General features: G+C 41.0%; 3 protein-coding genes across 4 annotated transcripts in view; 2 read left to right on the forward strand and 1 right to left on the reverse strand.

Annotated features, from left to right (window-relative positions):
• Nucleotides 1-6,733, forward strand: part of cltca (clathrin, heavy chain a (Hc)) — a 42,478-nt gene extending 35,745 nt beyond the window's left edge. The window contains exons 26-30 of the mRNA XM_078266068.1: nucleotides 36-146; nucleotides 271-441; nucleotides 568-789; nucleotides 4,626-4,701; nucleotides 5,399-6,733. Coding sequence (XP_078122194.1) covers nucleotides 36-146; nucleotides 271-441; nucleotides 568-789; nucleotides 4,626-4,701; nucleotides 5,399-5,532 — 714 coding nt within the window. The 3' untranslated portion in view covers nucleotides 5,533-6,733. The remainder of the gene's footprint in view (nucleotides 1-35; nucleotides 147-270; nucleotides 442-567; nucleotides 790-4,625; nucleotides 4,702-5,398) is intronic.
• A 1,844-nt stretch (nucleotides 6,734-8,577) lies between these two features.
• On the reverse strand, nucleotides 8,578-10,426 carry ptrh2 (peptidyl-tRNA hydrolase 2). Its single transcript, XM_078266830.1, has 2 exons — nucleotides 10,340-10,426; nucleotides 8,578-9,541 (listed from the first exon to the last, which is right to left on the reverse strand). The coding sequence occupies exon 2, from the start codon at nucleotides 9,530-9,532 to the stop codon at nucleotides 9,017-9,019; it is 516 nt and encodes a 171-aa protein (XP_078122956.1). The 5' UTR covers nucleotides 9,533-9,541; nucleotides 10,340-10,426; the 3' UTR covers nucleotides 8,578-9,016.
• A 4,453-nt stretch (nucleotides 10,427-14,879) lies between these two features.
• Nucleotides 14,880-17,867, forward strand: part of LOC144528298 (vacuole membrane protein 1-like) — a 65,400-nt gene continuing 62,412 nt past the window's right edge. Inside the window, exons 1-3 of one of the 2 annotated variants that reach the window (XM_078266827.1) lie at nucleotides 14,880-14,982; nucleotides 16,790-16,888; nucleotides 17,102-17,240. In XM_078266827.1, the coding sequence (XP_078122953.1) occupies nucleotides 16,810-16,888; nucleotides 17,102-17,240 (218 nt within the window). In that variant the 5' untranslated portion in view covers nucleotides 14,880-14,982; nucleotides 16,790-16,809. Of the gene's footprint in view, nucleotides 14,983-16,712; nucleotides 16,889-17,101; nucleotides 17,241-17,867 lie in introns of those variants that run through there. The other variant, XM_078266826.1, reaches the window with a different exon arrangement.

Consider the following 17,867-nt stretch of genomic DNA (forward strand, 5'->3'; position numbering starts at 1 on the left):
CTAGTGAGATGATGAATGTACATGTGCGTCCACAGGTGAAACAGCTTCCTCTGGTCAAACCCTACCTGCGGTCAGTACAGAACCACAACAACAAATCAGTCAATGAAGCACTTAACAACCTCTTCATCACAGAGGAGGACTATCAGGTGAGAGAGCCTTTGACAGTGCTAGTGGAAAAGTTTTAATCTTTTTTAATTTTTTTTATTTCCTTTTTAATGTCATTATTATTTGATCTAATATTCTCCCTTTTTCCCGTCACACTCCTGTTAGGCACTGAGGACATCAATAGATGCCTACGACAACTTTGACAACATCTCACTGGCCCAGCGTTTGGAGAAGCACGAGCTGATCGAGTTCAGGAGAATCGCTGCTTACCTCTTCAAGGGCAACAACCGCTGGAAACAGAGTGTGGAGCTCTGCAAGAAGGACAAGCTCTATAAGGTGTTTTTTTTTTTTTTTTTTTCCCTCCTAGCATTCACCTTTACTTTCTTTGAGAATGTTTCTGATACACTGCTTAGATTGGCTTAGAACATTCCTGAACCTGTCTGCGCTCTGTCTCCCCTGCAGGATGCCATGCAGTATGCGTCCGAGTCCAAGGACATCGAGCTGGCAGAGGAGCTGCTGTCCTGGTTCCTGCAGGAGGACAAGAAGGAGTGTTTCGCTGCCTGCCTGTTCAGCTGCTATGACCTGCTGCGGCCCGACGTGGTGCTGGAGACCGCCTGGAGGCACAACATCATGGACTTTTCTATGCCATATTTCATTCAGGTCATGAGGGAATACCTCAGCAAGGTGGGTCAGCTCTTTTCAGGCTGGAGTTAGGTGAAATGAGGAATAAATAGGTTTTGATATAAATGAAGGCCACATAGCTGTGCAGCACTGCTGCCATCCTGTCTGGGGATCAATTCAAGCATCAGAATAAATGTGAATGCACACACACATGGTTTAGTTTAGTTTGTTTTATACGGATTCATGCAGGTTATCTTATGGGGGCATTGTGACAGATAGTTGGCAATTAATCAAAACCAGTTTTCAACTTATTAGATGTTCCAGGCAGGAATAAGAATGCTGAATAATAACTTTTTCATCAGTCATGGTTTAGCTGTTATAAGGCCTGATTTAGATTTCTGTGCAGCATCAGTTATTCAAACTGCAAAATGAATTCTAATTCCTCTCTTATTTTTTTTTGAGTCTGATCCTTAAATCACATGTAGCTAATAAAACAATCAATATTTCATAAGCCATTTTCACGTATGGATTCCAAAGGGCTAATTCTAAGCTAACGAAAACACAACTATTCTTAGTTTTAGGTGATTATACACTAATGAAAACATTCCATTTCTGCCAATAGACATCCTAAATCCTACACACTGCTCGTTTAAGTAACAGTGGAAAAGTATCTAATGAAAGACATACTCGGGATTCTTTCTGGTGGTTGTCTGTTTACCAAATTTGTTCACAGGGCAATATTTTTAATTATCTTCTTCTTCTATGCTGCACCTCTTCTCTTCCAGGTTGATGCAGTTAAGGAACAGGTGAAAGCTAAATGCTCTGTTTTTGATCTCAAAGTATTTAGCTCGGAAGACTGCAGCCTTGAGTGTGCATGGTTTTAGCTACACTCCCACTTTGACACAGTCACCAAGACATCTTTCAAGCTGAAATTGTAGTTGTTGAGGAACTTTGGAGATAAGTAGTCTCGCGTAAAACTTTAGGTCTGAGGAAATTAAACTGTAGCCGTCTGCAGATAGAATACAGGATTAGAGATTTTGTATTCACTACATTGGCATTAGCCACGTCTTGACATCTAGCATTAACCTGCATGCGTAATCAGTTATCAGAAAGTATCACCTGTGATTGTATATGATAATTTAATTGATTGGCCATTCAAACCAGAGTGCCTCTGTAAGGGAACCGCTGAGTGTGACGGAGTAAATCCAACATGTTAATCTAGTCAAAAAACACAGTTCCTATCCCCTGTTTAAAGAACTATGAACCAGCAGCAGATTAAACCAGAAGTTCAACAAACAAAAATCCATTGTCAACCCAGGGGATCATTTTGTTTGCCACTGGTGCTCAAACAGTTGGAAAGCTTCAACAAGTATAATCCATTCTCTACAACTTCACTTAAAAGTGCATTTCCTCACAGACATTGACACTGCACAATATGTTTTTAAAAGGTTGCTGTATTAGCTGAAATAAAGCATGCGTGGAAATGTCTTTTGCTGATGGGTAACGGCAGGCTGTTGGTTGTGCCTGGCTTCCTTTAGAAAGCCTGAGACTCCCCCTCCTCCCTCCTCCTCCCAAAGTGCATCTCAGTGCTGCAGCCTCTTACTCACTGCCAGCGGTGTAACACATGGAGCATGAGTGTTTCTGTTTACAGTGAAGCTTCAGCTTGTAAATGTTTGCAGAGAACTTAATTTGAAGAGCTACTGTTTTTCTGAAGAGGCATGGAGATACTGAATGATAAATGCATCTATACGAGGTGTGGAACAGCACTGCTGAGCAAGCCCTTACTTTTAACTTTAGAAATGACCTGCATCCAGGTGTTGCTGCTTTCCCTCGAGGACCTGATACGTAAACTTTGCTTATTGCTGCATCTGACTTGGCAAGCCACCCAGACAGAACAGAGGAAATGAAAATTAGTTTTTCTTTTCCTTATTTACTCACGTTATTTAGCATTACTAGTTAGACGCCTAGTAGTCTAACTCATATTCAGTATCTGTTAGAGATGCACCGATTACAACTTTCTAGGCCGATTCCGATTTTCTTTGCGTTAGGCCAGCCGATACCTATTTTAGCCGATTCCGATTTCATTTTTTCTAACCTCTTTACAGCACACACACACATTTATTTTCTATCTTTTCTTTAATAGAAAATGTTACCTTTTGCATAGAACATTTTTTAAATAGATAATTGATCGCTTTAAACTAAACTCTTTAAAGATTACTATGTTTTTAATGTTGGTTTTTAGCGGTATGCACCCCCACTAACCTGGAAAGCGTTTTAAACAGTAACGTTAGTACAGCGTGTCGGAGGAATACAGCGTCTCTTTTTTTTTCCTCTGACACCCCGGCCAGCGGGGCGTCAGAGGCAGAGGGACCACAGCGTTTGCTAACATTAGCTTCTTGTCTCATCTGGGGTCTGATAAACAGTAAATTCATCAAAGGCAGTGTGCCCAACGCTATTTTCCGATAAACTGTAGCTGTCATATTTCACGGGACCCGCGTGAGTGCGGTTTTCATGTTCCAGTTTTTCAGCCTCAGAGGGGAGAGAGAGCGGCTGACTGTTCGAGCCGTGTATAATTCTGACTTTATGACATTTCATAAACAGCTGATGGAGCGGCAGTGCACTGCTGCTACATGCATACAGCAAAAACCCTGCATGTGCACGTGTGGTGTTGCTGTTGCGCAATATAAATCATGCGGCGCTGGTCATGGCCGATGACATGAAAATCGGCCAATTCCGGTCACCGGCCGGTCAATCGGTGCATCTCTAGTATCTGTAGAAATCGGTGCATACTGTATGTATACAGTGTGCCACGTTTTTATGTGGATGTCCAATCGGTGGTGACGGTAAATGTATTGTAGTCAACTAAAGCAATACATTCCTCAGTGTGTGCTATATTGACAGAGAAAGCTGGGTTCTCCTGCTCCCCGAGGCAGCAGTGCCTACATGTACCAGGATGCACTGCACGCGAGCTACTCTGACACCCAGCCAAAACACAGTGCAGCTGAAAACGTAGTGTAGCCAAGGGTTTTTATGAGTTGCGCCTATACTTATGCAGGTAGTAAACTCACAACACGGAGGCTCTGAAGTCCGAACCGGCGTGAACCAGGACGGCCACAACTCTTATCGGCAACTTAACAAAATAGCTTACAATAGCGTTGGGTGAAAAAAAAAAAAATAACACTCAATGGTCATCTGCCCTTGGCCCTGCTGATCTTGGTTGTCTTCTCCAGTTTATCTTTGGGATCCTGAAGAAGGTCTCCTGCACACCTCTGTCCAAGTGCGTCTGTTGGCATCGGCGGGCAGTTGAAGCAAAGGCATGTGGTGTTTGCTCTCAGCAGCTCAGGTTCTGGAAGTTCATATCGTCCCTGCTGCCTGACTCATATTTTGGAATGCCTGAAGTCTTTGAGTGGCATCTAGAGCATGTCCCCCCGCCCCCCGCTCCCCAAGCTGAAATAGTCTGTAGTTCTTCCTTACCTCCAACGACGTCACTTTCACGTCAAATGGCGGCGCTGGATGCAGGAGCAACAGATTTCACAGCTGCGATGTCAGCTTTCTCGTTCAGTATAACGCGCACTGAAGAATGTATTGCTTCAATCACATTAACCATCAATACTGACTGCACATTCACATAAAAGGTGGCAAATTTGTCTTTTAAAGTAGTAGTGGTTTAATCAGCTGAAATGATCTTGTTCCTGACAGTGGGGGTTTGTTTTGTCTTGCTACTGTGTGAAATCTGCTTGGAGTAGTAACCCAGATGAGCATCCTTGTCAGAAAAGTTGTCACAGATTATTTAAATAAATGTATATTTAACAGTTTTTTTGTTTTTTTACTTGTGTAGTATGTTGTTGACTCATTAAGTGTTATGGCTTTGCTCTAAATGCTATTTCTTTGCTTTGCAGGTAGATAAACTAGAAACCTCCGAGACCGTAAGGAAAGAAGAGGAGCAGGCAACAGAGACGCAACCCATCGTCTATGGTAACAGTCCTCTAATGACATCAGAGCCCATTCCACTGTGATCAGAAGCAAAGGCAGCAGTCTTCTTTTCATATCCATATCAGAATTTATTTAAGCCCCTGGAAATGTCTTTTCAAATGATTGCTGCTCTATAACATTAAATATTCATGACCAAACTGGCAACAATCAAAGTAATAAAATCAGATTTGATTGACAGTGACCCAACCCAAGATTCTTGATTCAAATATTGCTCAATCCTGATTGTTGCATTAAAGTATGTGACATAACATGCTTACTTGAAATTAGTGAGAAGAACAGAGAGAAAAGAAATGCAGGCATTATTCGTGTGAAATAACCTAAAGTGAAAATGAGTTCATGTAGGATCCAGTCTCTCATTGTAAGCAATTGATTGAGAAAACAACTTTATGAATGTAACATAGGTGATGTCAGGGAGTTTTATAAACGAGGTGAAGGTATTCTGCGGTGTTGTCGTGTTCGTCACAGTGGTTGGTAACAGCTGCTTTTAGTCCCGACAGCTAAAAAGGCAACTACCTGATTCGCCACATAACCTCTTTTTAAAGCTAAAAACAAGATCAACAAACCAATGAGGATGCGCTGTGACCAAATCATTCAAGTTGTTATAGCTCGGGTTGAAATGAATCAGACCAGTTACATATTTGAAACCTTTCGTGTGTGTGTGTCTGTGTGTGTCTTGCAGGCACACCCCAGCTGATGCTGACAGCGGGCCCCAGCGTACCTGTGGCCCCTCCGCAAGCTTACGGCTACGGCTACCAGGCGCCTGCAGGATACAGTCAGCCAGCGGTTCAGCCAGGCTTTGGCTACGGCATGTAAAGACCCACCCCCTTCTCTCTCCACATGCAGGCTGGAGCAACCATCCATCCATCTCCCACAGTCCTTCACCAGACCATTAGTGTCTCTCTCTCTCCTCTACAGGGAGCGGGGGATAATGCAGACCACCTTTTTTTTTTTTTTTTTTTTTTTTTAAACTTTTTTCCCCTTTTTAAACTGTCATGAAGGACTCTTGTTTTATTTCTGTTGTCAAAGAAAAAGATTGAATCACAAAGATTAATTTTCTCACATTCCGTATTGACTAGATTACATTTTTCTTTTGTCTATTTTATTTGAATGGGAAATAGTTTATGTACAATGGGGGGGTGCTTGTGGGAAGAGCTAGTCCTCCTCAACAAAAAAAAAAAAAAGGTCTGTTGTGAAGCATCTGATTTGCACTCTGTAGTGAGAAGAAATTAATGTAGAACGTCTTCATTTTGATGTGTGTGAGCAGCTGCTTCTGTCCGACTGTAAAATGCATTTAATTATTGTATATTCAGACACAAAAACAAAATGCTACCCTGTTCTTCTATATTTGAACATGAGACTGCCGCTTCCATGACCACAATCCTGAAACACTACGCTGTACCATTCACGTCCCCACACACACACACACTTCAGGGCTGTTTCTTGAAGAAAACCCAGGAGAGTATTTTACATATGATTTACAGGAAGGTGAGATTCTTTCCAGCAAAGCCTATGCAGGACTCTGTAAACAAATGTTCATTCAGACGACATTTCCATGTGCTTTAAATACTGCTCTAATGTGGGACCATTCCACCTCAGGAGGGACTGCAGACCTGTTTATGTTTGACTAACAAGCCCCATGCCCCCTCTTTACGCTGCGGTTTGTTTCTGCTGGATATCATTTTAGGTCACTGGTATTGAGTGTGCAGGAGAGAGATTTTTCAAACTTTATTCTCCTCGTGTCCTGTTGAGGGTTGTCTTCAAACTTTTTCAGTTGACCCGCTCTTCCAGTTCAGAAACAATATCACAGGACTTGTGGTATTTGAAGTTTTTATCAAAGGCTTGCGTGTATACAGGAAACCAATCATTAACTCGTTTGAACTTATATTCTTATCTAAATTACCTTAGATTTAAATTGTGCACTTAAGATACTTGATTGTGCATTATCATGATCATAATGAATGAAACGGCGGTTTTGTTTTCCACTTAAAAATAAAGGCTTCTTGTTTGTCAAGAACGGTCTGATTGTGTCTTACATATACTGTCATGTGTAGGAGAACACACTGCTGCACATTTAGCCCCCAAAAAGGAAGTGAAATCAGGGTTCTGATAGAGATGATCAATCAAGTACTGAGAAGAGCAACCGTAGGCTATAAAGTGCGTGAAATCGTAATGAATATTGCACAAAATGTGATTACACACATTCCTAGAAGAATGACTACTCCATTTCAAAATGCAGTGTATCAGCGTTTACATTGGCTGACTTTGCAAATTTGCCGGGTGAAGGTGACCTCTGACCTGGGAGTCTGCTGGCCAGGGGATGTCACAGCAACAGGGAACTCATTTCTGAATGTGTTCAGTCTTTAGTTGATGTGAATGTCAGACAGAAATCTCAGAGATTGGAGCTAATGTAACATGACCTTAAAAACCACCTTGTTATTAACAATTCAGTAGTGTACTTTCTGCACTGAAGCTTAGCTCTCATATTAGTGGATTTCAGAGAGCTCTTGATTCAGCTGTGTGCTGATGTTTCTAATGCCATATTCTAGTGTTGGATTGTTCACTGTTCCTCACTTCATGCACAAGGATGTATCACTAGCACCCTCTAGTTGTACAATAGAGGGTGCTAGAAGTAAAGCTGATCTGATGTGAGTTACTGCCAGTCATATAACATTAATATGTCTTGCTTTAAAACAGCTTGAAGATTGTGACTAAATAATTATGTTTAGATAAAAGTAGATGCACACAATAAGACAACTTGGATATGATAACTTATTTTATGAAGGCATTCATTACTATTAATTCTCTAGAATAACTTTCTGGAACTGTAATGCCGTATTTAAGACCAGGAGAAAACTATTTAAAGCTGTACTTGATAGTCAAAACATTAATATAGCAGTAAACAACTATTTACTATGTAAAGATATAGTGGAGTAATGGGGTCCTGAGCAGAGAATGAAGTGTGTGTGTGTGTGTGTGTGTGTGTGTGTGTGTGTGTCCGTATGTTGCCTTCTGTCTCTATCAGACACAGCGGGCCGTGACAAAGCGTCAGTATTTGAAAAGTTGGGAAACTGTAGGAAATACAAGACCACTTTTTTTTTTTTTTTTTAGTACAGACCTTTTAAAATACTTAATTTTATTACAAAATACAAATGCCATCCAGTGAAATTACAAATATTGATATGACAACGATGTAACCAGCTCTACTGTCAGGTTAAATCAATAGCGTCCCGCTGTTCTTGGTCATATTGTTCATGGCAGTGACGTCTATGGTATTCTAAAGTAATACTTCACAATGAAAATGATTGATCTGATTTTAGATGTAGTTTTGTAAGATTAGGATTCGTCTCGTTTTGTTATAAGAACATTTTGGGACAATACTCATTCACAGCAGGAACAATACAGGTGTAATCAATAATATTAACATTATCTAATTCTAAGGCACTGTTATGTCTTACTAGGATACTCGAGGAGCAGCGTGTAGGATTTAGTGGCGTCTAGCGCTGAGGTTGCAGATTGCAACAAACTGAATACCCTTCCCCTTCCAAGCGTGTAGAGAACCTACAGTGGCCTACTGTAGAAACATGGCGGGCTCTGTGGAAGAGACCTCTCCCTATGTCAATATCAAGGAGGATAAAAAAAAAAACATGCGCAGTAAAATCTGGTCTGCACCTTTGGCTGGAGCTGCCTGTCATAGGCAGCGCGTTTCACATCCGGCGGACTTTTGCCAGCGAATGAGTGGAGAGCTCTGGGCGCTGGCAACATGGAGAGAAGCCAGCATTACTGTTAATCTACATATACAACACACACACACATATACACACACACACACATACACACACAGCGATGACACAAAGCAGGTTTAGAATCAGGAAAGTTTCCCTTTAATGTTATCAGTTTACACCTGCGCTGTTCCTGCTATGACAAGGAAAAAAGTCTTGGTGAAAAGGTCTTATTGTCCTGGGTTTCTAATGAGATTAACAATAATATTTCATCTGTTTCCTCTGAGCATCATGTCTTCAGACTGGCCTGAGCCGGACTGAACAGAACACGGAATATTAACTGCGTTTGTGGCGTTTTTGCCTCGGTCACGGAAGCGGTTATTACTGCTATTCAAGAGTCAACAAATGTGATAGGCATACAGGTCCAAAACTGCACCAAAAAAGTAGTTAAAATGTAATTAAGTCAATTGTTGTTTTATAAAAAATATAAACTCATGGTAGCCCAACTTAGTTTATATTGCAAATAGTTCTAACAACAAAGACATTGTATGCAAGTCAGACAGATGCAAGCTGGGACTCTAGTAGAGCTTCAAGTCTCCAGTGACTTGATCAATCAGATCAGCTGGGCCTGGACCGATACCCAGCACAGTGCGTGATCCGGGCGCGATTTGCGTCCTTCCTGCATCCTGAATCAGGCTGACGGGAAGCCCCACTTCTTTGGCATGGCCTAGTAGATCAATCAGGGTGTCCTCATCAGGGGCCTTCACCACCACCTTGGGCTGGCCGCAGTACTCCCACTGTTTGAGAAGCTCGGCGTTCCTGCGTTGAACCTGTTTGTAAGCTGCTACAGCAGCATGGGAGCACTGGGCAGCCACCTTCCCTTTACCCATCTTCAGGTCATTTCGGACCACTAGTATCATCTTGAACTCGCCCCCTTCGCCCATCACGCTTGCTTCACCAGTGCCGTTCCCCATCGCTGCCATCAGGCTTTTGGAGGTCGGGCCCAAGCGAGCCCGAAGGTGCCAACCGAGGAAGAGCCCACAGCCCAGTCCTGCTACTACACCCAGGCCCAATGGACCATATAGCAAGTCCATATTGTTAACCTAAAAATGAAAGAACAGATTAAGGTAAGTCTATGTCACATCTACAGCGTACACCTATATACAAACTTACAAAGAAATACAGCAACAGTTTATCCTTGACATTGGAAACAGCAGTTGACAGAACAATCATTTAGTAACTGGTCTGTTCTGGAACTTTTGATATCACAATTTCTTTCCCAGTTGTCATGGAAATGGAGATGTTCAGATTTCCTTTACTCTATGCATTTAAAAGACTTTTGCTCCCAAGTTGACTGAAAAATGAAAATAATTCTTTGAGCTTTTAAAACTAACTTTTTCTGACGTGCTGTGTTTGCAGCTCTGACTTCACCCTTTTTGTTTAACAGCCGTTAAACAGACAAAACTGTTATTTAGCTACGCATCAAACGTTACGTTCGGTACAGTACAGTAGCTAACTTCATACGATGATGTTATTTTTAACAGTATGCAGCATATAGCTAGAGATTTAGGTCGGTTTTGCAAATAAAGTTACATCTTTTATTTAAGATTTGACCAAACTGTGACGTTATGCTTTCTATAAACTGACGTTAACGACAACTTTGGGAGCAAACAAGCTCAGGTCTAGCTAGCTAGGTAACTAATGTGAAGTAATTGTGAAGCTAGCCTTGCTAACGTTAGCTTCTTGGCTAGAAGCAAGATGGCTTACTCCACAAACACGGCTTCAGTACAATAACATTACATATCACTTTGCGAACAAATACACACATGTTCGTACAATTCATTCTCCCATAGTGCTAACACGGTGCAGCACAATTGATACCCGGAGGCTGCATTTCATACCTGTTGGTTTGTTCAACGTGCTAGCAGTATGAATGAAGCTTCCTCATCTTTATGGGTCTCTTGGTGATGACGCCATAGGACCTCGACTTTGGTTTAACCCTTAACCTAAGCTGCTCTATGTTAAATTATATGTTTTTCACATTGTCAACACATTGTAAAGATTAAAAATCTGTGAAAACATGCAGCCATAAAATACAGAATATGTATATTATAATAATGTATATTATTTTTCAGAGAGCATTTCTAACCACACAGCTGGTGGTTTTCTATTGGTGCCTGGAGAAAGTAGTCCCATCTAAAGCCACCTACCTGTGCTTCAAAACACATCATGTCATTGGTTTATTTTAAAATGACAAATTACGCTTGATGGCGTTTATTGCTCCCAACTGCTCCTTCCAGGCAGCGCTGCGACCACTGCCTTCAAGGCACCTAACCTTAACCCTAACCTTAACCCTAACATTAACCCTAACCCTAACCATTGCCTAATCCTAGTGCCTTCCAGGCAGCGCTGCCTGGAAGGAGCCGTTGGGGGCAAAAAACACTGATAAACACAAATTACTTTATACCAGCTCCTAACAGATATCAAACTACTCAATACCATCTAACGTAATTCATTTTTAAATCTACTCATATTTGGAATGTGCTGGGAGTGCTTGTGCCTATCACCATATGCTGCAAACAAGGTCACTCAGCTCTTGGTCGAAGGAGCCCATCAAAAATGTGAATCCATATTCCATAATTCCAATGAAGAAACCATTATGTCCTGTTTAGGATATTGTATACTTGTAATATGGTAAATGCCATATAGTGTGTTAATATTTTTATTCTAATATGAATAGAACAAAAATAGTTCATCAGAAGCAGGCATACTACTGATCAAGGGCCCCTGACACACTCCTGACCCAGACTTATCTTAACACTAACCTTTAGGCCAACACTGCCATCTATTGAGCAAAGCATGGCACTACAGGCACCTGGGGGGGAAAAAATGCTCATAATTTCAAAGAAGAATGTCGATTGTGTAGCATTTAGCAACATCACCTATAAATCCTAGTCATACAGCCATGGTGTCAGAAACAAGTATTTTATTTCATATATTGTATAGATGTACAAAGCAAAAAAAGCTGTATGTTCTTTCAGAATCAGAATCACCTCTATCGGTATAAGTATGTATAGACATACAATTCGACTCTTGCATTGCTCTCAAAAAACTTATACAGAAACAGACATGCACATAAGAACATGGACAACAAAGCTGAACAAATATAGGTAAGAATAGACAGGTATATTATGTAAGTATGTGTAAAAATAGATGTATATAAATATTGTAAAAAAATAAATTTTATATATATATATATATATATATATATATATACACACAAACACCAATGGCCAAAACTAAGAATAAAATAGAATGTCTATACACATATTTGCGATACTGCGCTGCAGACAAGGGATGTAGGTTGTTCTGCCCCAACATTATGTCATCACGCTCATCTGCTTCGTAAAATGGAGCAATAAGTTTGTGTCAAAAATTATAAGTTGCTGGTATATTTTTTGGTGCCACAACAAAGTTTTAGGTTGTTTTTCATAGCACTTCGGTGTGACCTGCAGACAGATCTACAGTATGTTTCTTCATTAGGCATGAGTAGTTTCAGTCATCCCCTGTTTGCAAACAGGAGTAGAGTTAGACTTCTCTACAGACACGAGTCAGGCAGGTAGGCTCCATGTCATTTAGTGCAGTATACGTTGTTAAACATCACATGACACGGAACGAAGATTGACTGACGAAAACCCAGTCTATAGATAGTGTGCTGCATGTGGGCTGACATGCTGCTGGAATCTGGGACGACTGCGTAATGTCAGTTGGCTGAGAAGTAGTCTCCCTTTGCCAGACCCTCCCTCCACACGCTGCGGAGGAAGGTCTGGCTAGTCCAGAGTAAAGACCTTTTTCTTGTTTGCATCAATGTAAAGTGTTGTGGATGGCCCTGGAGTAAATTGGAATAGAGACTGAATAGATGTGTGAATGTTTGCCTATAAAAACAAAATCATGTAGTTATTTCTACAGAATATATTGCTTTAAAAGTATCATGAGCCATGATTATAATATCACAAAAATAAGGATAAGTGGTCCACTTTTTTTTTTTTTACAAAACCATAATATAAGTGGGGGTATATTAGTTTCAGGATAGTATTCTTTGACCTTCTTTCTTTCAGCAAAGAAGGGTTATAATGATATACTGGTATTGGGGCAGAACCATGACACTACTGTTCTAATGACAAAAGATATAGCAGTATCTTTTTTCTGAGTGTACTGGATGTTTTCACCAGGTAGTTTATTTATTTATTTTTGAAAAACCTCACTTATGACAATGATAAAATTGCTCTACTTTAATTTGTAAGTATTGTGACGCTTCGCTGCTTCACTGTAGTTTCTGCCTTTAAAGCTGTATGTAGCATTTCAGCATTGAAATGTCTTAAGACGACTATACCTATGTTTTATATTTCTTTGGGTTGTGTACTTACATTATCCTAAATGTTTCCAACAGTAAGAATTATGGCCAAGGAGCCACCCCGGTTACATTTTTCTAAATAAATGAAAAGAAAGATAGATATATAGATATATTCTGCATTTACACCCCTAATGCAAGTTGAGTCTATCTAAACTAAAAGATAAAAGAAGTAAATCCATCTGGTTATTCCAATTATGGATCATTGCAAACACACCATGCTTTAAAAGTAGCAAGTAGTCACACAATGAGATTTTTATATATATATATATATATAGAAATCAAACATTTTGATGCATTGAGTTGCATCGATAATCATTTTATCATTGCATCGTAGCCCTTGTAATTGAATCATGAGGTGCCTACAGATTCCCATCTCTACCGCCATTGCAACTGAGGAATGACTGTAGCGGACATTTTTACTATAGTATAGTTGTGACATCACAACCGTACGGACGTCCTTGTGGCTCATTTAAAGTCACAGTTTCTGAGTTTCTGTGTGCATTTCTCTGGGGATTGAGCGTTTTGGTAACCTGACTCCGCCAGATGGATTGCTTTGCATTTGCTCGGCATATCCATCTGGGAACTTCACGTTGGAGAACTTTTGGGAAGGCCAAATCAACCAATCAGATCAACGATATATCAAACTCTTGCCAAAACCAGTCGGGAGAAGAGCAAAAACATCTTTTCCTCCGAGAAAAGCCTCCAGTGCCGTTTTTTGCTCTTCTTTCAATGAAGGAATACTTTCTAATTCGGATAAAACTTGCGCGATAGCTACGCTCATCTCATCCGTGGAAGCCGCCATGTTGTTTAGACTGAACAGTCGCTTCTCGTTGCGTCACACCTAAACCCGCCTCAAAACCAACGCTGATTGGTCGGTCGTTTGGCGAAGGGCTCCAAATTTTGGTACTTTCACAGTTATTTATATAGCACCTCAACCTGCTTTACAATACAAAAAGACATGGAAATTTCACTTTTTTTTAGATATGGGACCTTTTAACTGCTAAGACTTTTGGGTAGCCTCCAGTGGCTGTGCTTGACAGTAATGTCATCCATGTTATGCTCTTTAATGTAGAGTTTATAGTCATTGTTGTACATGAAACTTAAAGGCTGTTTTATGGTTCTGCAGAAGCTCCACGCAGAGCTTTCGCTGTAGCCTACGTAAGTGGCCTGATGTTCATACTTTTGCGTTGGTGTGTGCGTCGAGCCAGCGTGTGTGTGTGGTAGAGGGATCAGTGAGAGAGTGAAGGCGATTAGCTTCGGAGCGAGTAGTGACTCTAGAGTCATAGTGAGAGAAACAAAGTGTTTCCCCTGTGTTTTCTGACCACGGTGGGAAATCTGTAGCAGGAAAAGTTAACCCTCTCCTTGATTTCACGTTGTTTATGGAGAAGGAGAACCAGGAAATGAGTCGGGGGGAAATGCAACGCTTCCAAGCCACGGCCGAGCGACGTGTAGTTACATTTTTCAAGAGGTGTACGTCAGGCTATGGCGTAGGGTCCAGCGTAGGTTTGTGTCTTCACGTGCCTACGCGCGTGGCAACGGTGTAGATTTTACGCAGAAGTATAAATCAGCCTTAAGGCCTTGTCCCCTTTAAACCTACTCCTACTTCATCTTCCTAATAAAGTCACTCACCACTTCGACCAGTGGAGACAGAGCGACCTTCTGGAGAACAATCACCAGAAAGAGTTCCCAAATACTTTTCTCACTTTGATAAACAAGACGTTGACGCTGATACTAAAACATGGCCACATATATACAGTTTTAATACGGTTTTCTGTCTCTAGTTATGACCTGAAAAATGTGATGTGATGTCCTGAGGCTTTTTTTTTTTCAATTTGGGAATTAGCTGAGTTCTCTTTGCCCAAATGCCATTCATTCACTCCCTGTGTGAAACCTACTGAGGACTGAGAAGTGTTAGAAGTGCGCTCCAGGAAAGTGTTCCACTTTATTTATAGGCCTTTAATTAGACTGGCTCTCTGGAGGTTCTACAAGGCAAATGATGAAATCTCCCCCTCTTTCTGTGTCTCTCTTCTGTCAGCCTGCGTAGCGTACATTTGCCCCACATTGCCACTGGGGCTCCACCACAGGTTTCATTTGAGCCCAGAGATTATTGGGAATAAACAGCTGTGAACGGTGAGTTTACCCTCTCTGCAAAATGCATTGCTAAAATACTGTTACATTAGCCCTGATTTGTTTTACACTTTGTGAATGTATAATCTCTCTCCAGTACACTGTTGTGTTGTCTCTGTTTGAAATGTGAAAGTTGATTGCAGCTTATTAAATGTCTCACCCTGAATTGTATGTGCTCTCCTCTGTGTTGAGTTTCTTATTGTCCCTCGCACAAGAGTTACTCAACAGGTCTGGGTTGTTTTGGCAGATGCGATTGCGCAATCAAGTGCTGTAGGGAGCAGTGCTGTGCTACTGTGTTTCCCATAAGCAGTATTGTTGTTATGGAACTGTATTGATTGTGAAAATGCCTTGATTGTTAATTAATAATCCAAGTAATTGTTGTGAAAAATAAAGCACATACTTGTACAATGGCAGCTGAGGTGCATGTTTCCCACAAAGTGACTAGTTTTGCACCAATTTCTATAATTAGTGTTGCTTACAGGATATTACACACTATGTGTTAAGCCCTTTTGTTGGACAGTGCATTGTTCACCTCAGTGCAAGAGGAGAAGGGATAGGTGTAATATTTAGCAGCAAGGCCGAGATCCGATTGGCAAAGTGCTTCCAGTGCGAGTGTGTGTGTTCAAGGTTTAAGGTCTGTGATGAAAATATTCCGTTTGTGGTTCCCTGAGAAGGCCAAGAGTACCTCTCCAAAATGCCTTGCAGTCTAATCATCTGAGAAGATTTTTCTTTTTCTTTTGTGTGACACTTCAGTTGTACAAATCAGAATGTAAAGTACCTGCAGCCTCATTGTTCAGTGTGTGTGTGTGTGTGTGTGTGTGTGTGTGTGTGTGTGTGTGTGTGTGCATGACTGTCCTCCAAGATAACACACAACTCCTGAACATGCTGGACCTACCTAGTCGTCTTGAACCCTTTCAGGTCCTTGGCACTTCTGTAAGTTCACAATGATTGGTAATGTCACTGCTAATGTAATGATGATGATGATGATGATGATAATAATCTGAAGCTAATGGAGAAAAAAAAAACATTTACACAAAACCTCAGAACATATCAATCAAATTCCTACTGGCTCTAAAGAGGCATCGTGGCCTGCAGTAATATCAGTGTTGTACAGTGTCATGTTGCCTGGCAGCTCAGAGAGTGCGAATGCATGGAAACAGGAGCCAGAGAGAGAGAGAGAATCTGTGTGTTTGGTGTTTGTGCAACACTGACAATTCCACCAGATGGTAAACTGCATACCTCTGTGTCAAGTCCCCATCTTACTGCTCACTGACAGATTCCTGAGAGACTTGAGGCTCTGTAGTGAGACACTCTGTGCACATGCTTTTATCCATGTGTATGAATATGATCTCATTTGAGTAAATGTTTAGAAGAAACAAAAAGCAAAATGTTGTCATATACTCTTTTACACTTTATTTATACATACAGTATAACTGCCATTTGATCATCAGGGGAGGTGGACTTATGATGGGTGTACACACAAAAAAATGAACAAGACTTGCATGTATTCCCAGTGTCAACATTGATGCTAATTAAAGTTCTCGTTAGGACGTGCACAGGCGTTTAGTGGGTTAAAGTACTGTAATCTGCAGGACGCAGGAGTAGGAAAACACTTGCTGGTCAGATGGTGTGTAGGAGTGTGTACAGTACACAGAAATGTTTTAGTGTGGAGAGTGTTTGGGGGCGTTGTGTGTTGTTGTGTGTGAGTCTGTATTTGTTTTGGGCTCACATCAGTTTCGGACTTGCAGAGCAGTGTACAGTACAGTATGGAGTGTGTAATGCTGTGCTGAAGGCCCGTCTTTTCTTTCAGACTCCTTCCTGGTGAATGAGATGGCAGAGTGTGGGGCTGAAGGTGAGCTACCTCAGAGGCGACTTGGTGTCAAGGAACAGCAAAATGGAGAGCTGACTGGTAAATACAACAGACATCTAATACACAGCTGAGTAAATAAGATACTTACGTATATTATGAGTGCATCAGTAGCATAGACTGTATAAAATAGATCAGTACCAAATGCCTTCAAAAAGATGTGAAATTAGGTTGTATTTGGATTTTTATTTAAAAATGTTAATTCCTCATTGTGTTTGTGTGTGTGTACTTGCAATACCCGCACTCTGCGGCTAGACTCGGAGCTGTCCGTGGATGAAAGGAAACAGAGGGACAGTGAGGAGCGTGAGACTCTGGTAGTATGGAAGAAACCTCAGCTCACACTCCACTACTTCACTCTGGAACTGCTCATCACCCTTAAAGAGTGGCTATGGAGGTGAGACCAAGAGTGGGATGCAACCTCCCCCCAAAGCACTGCCTTTTCTCTGCAGAATTGCACCTGAGGTGTTTCATATGTTTTCCATATCATGAATGAATGCTTTTGGTCAATACAAGCTTACACCAAAAATGTAAAGGGGTGTCAAAACTATATTGATGTTTGTACAAAAAAACAATGTAGTGAGAAGCCTTAAAAAAAAAGATAATGAGGTAATTATTGGACTTTTTAGTGCAACAGTGCAAGTTTGACTAAAACGCATCCACAACAGGATATGACATACAAGCTGTGCATGTGACAAAAAAGCTGATTAAAGGCGAAGATGAGTTTTAATATTAAGCTGTAATGTGCTATGTGTTTGGATATACTGCCCTATAAACATAAATGACAGTTTGACTTACAAAACAGCATAAAAACATGATTTTAGTATGTATTATTCATGTTGATGCCACTATAGTGCTGACAGCAGCTAAGCAGTGTTTTGTGATGTTAGTTTTGCTTGTCAATCTCAGGCAAAAAAGGAAAAAAATCATACACTCTTCTCTCTCACACACACACACACACACAGGTTTGTGGCACTATCTTTGTGGGGACCCGTCATTGACATAATGCATTCCCTAGCCCCTT

Source organism: Sander vitreus, chromosome 13, assembly GCF_031162955.1.
Source record: "Sander vitreus isolate 19-12246 chromosome 13, sanVit1, whole genome shotgun sequence".
Classification (NCBI taxonomy): domain Eukaryota; kingdom Metazoa; phylum Chordata; class Actinopteri; order Perciformes; family Percidae; genus Sander; species Sander vitreus.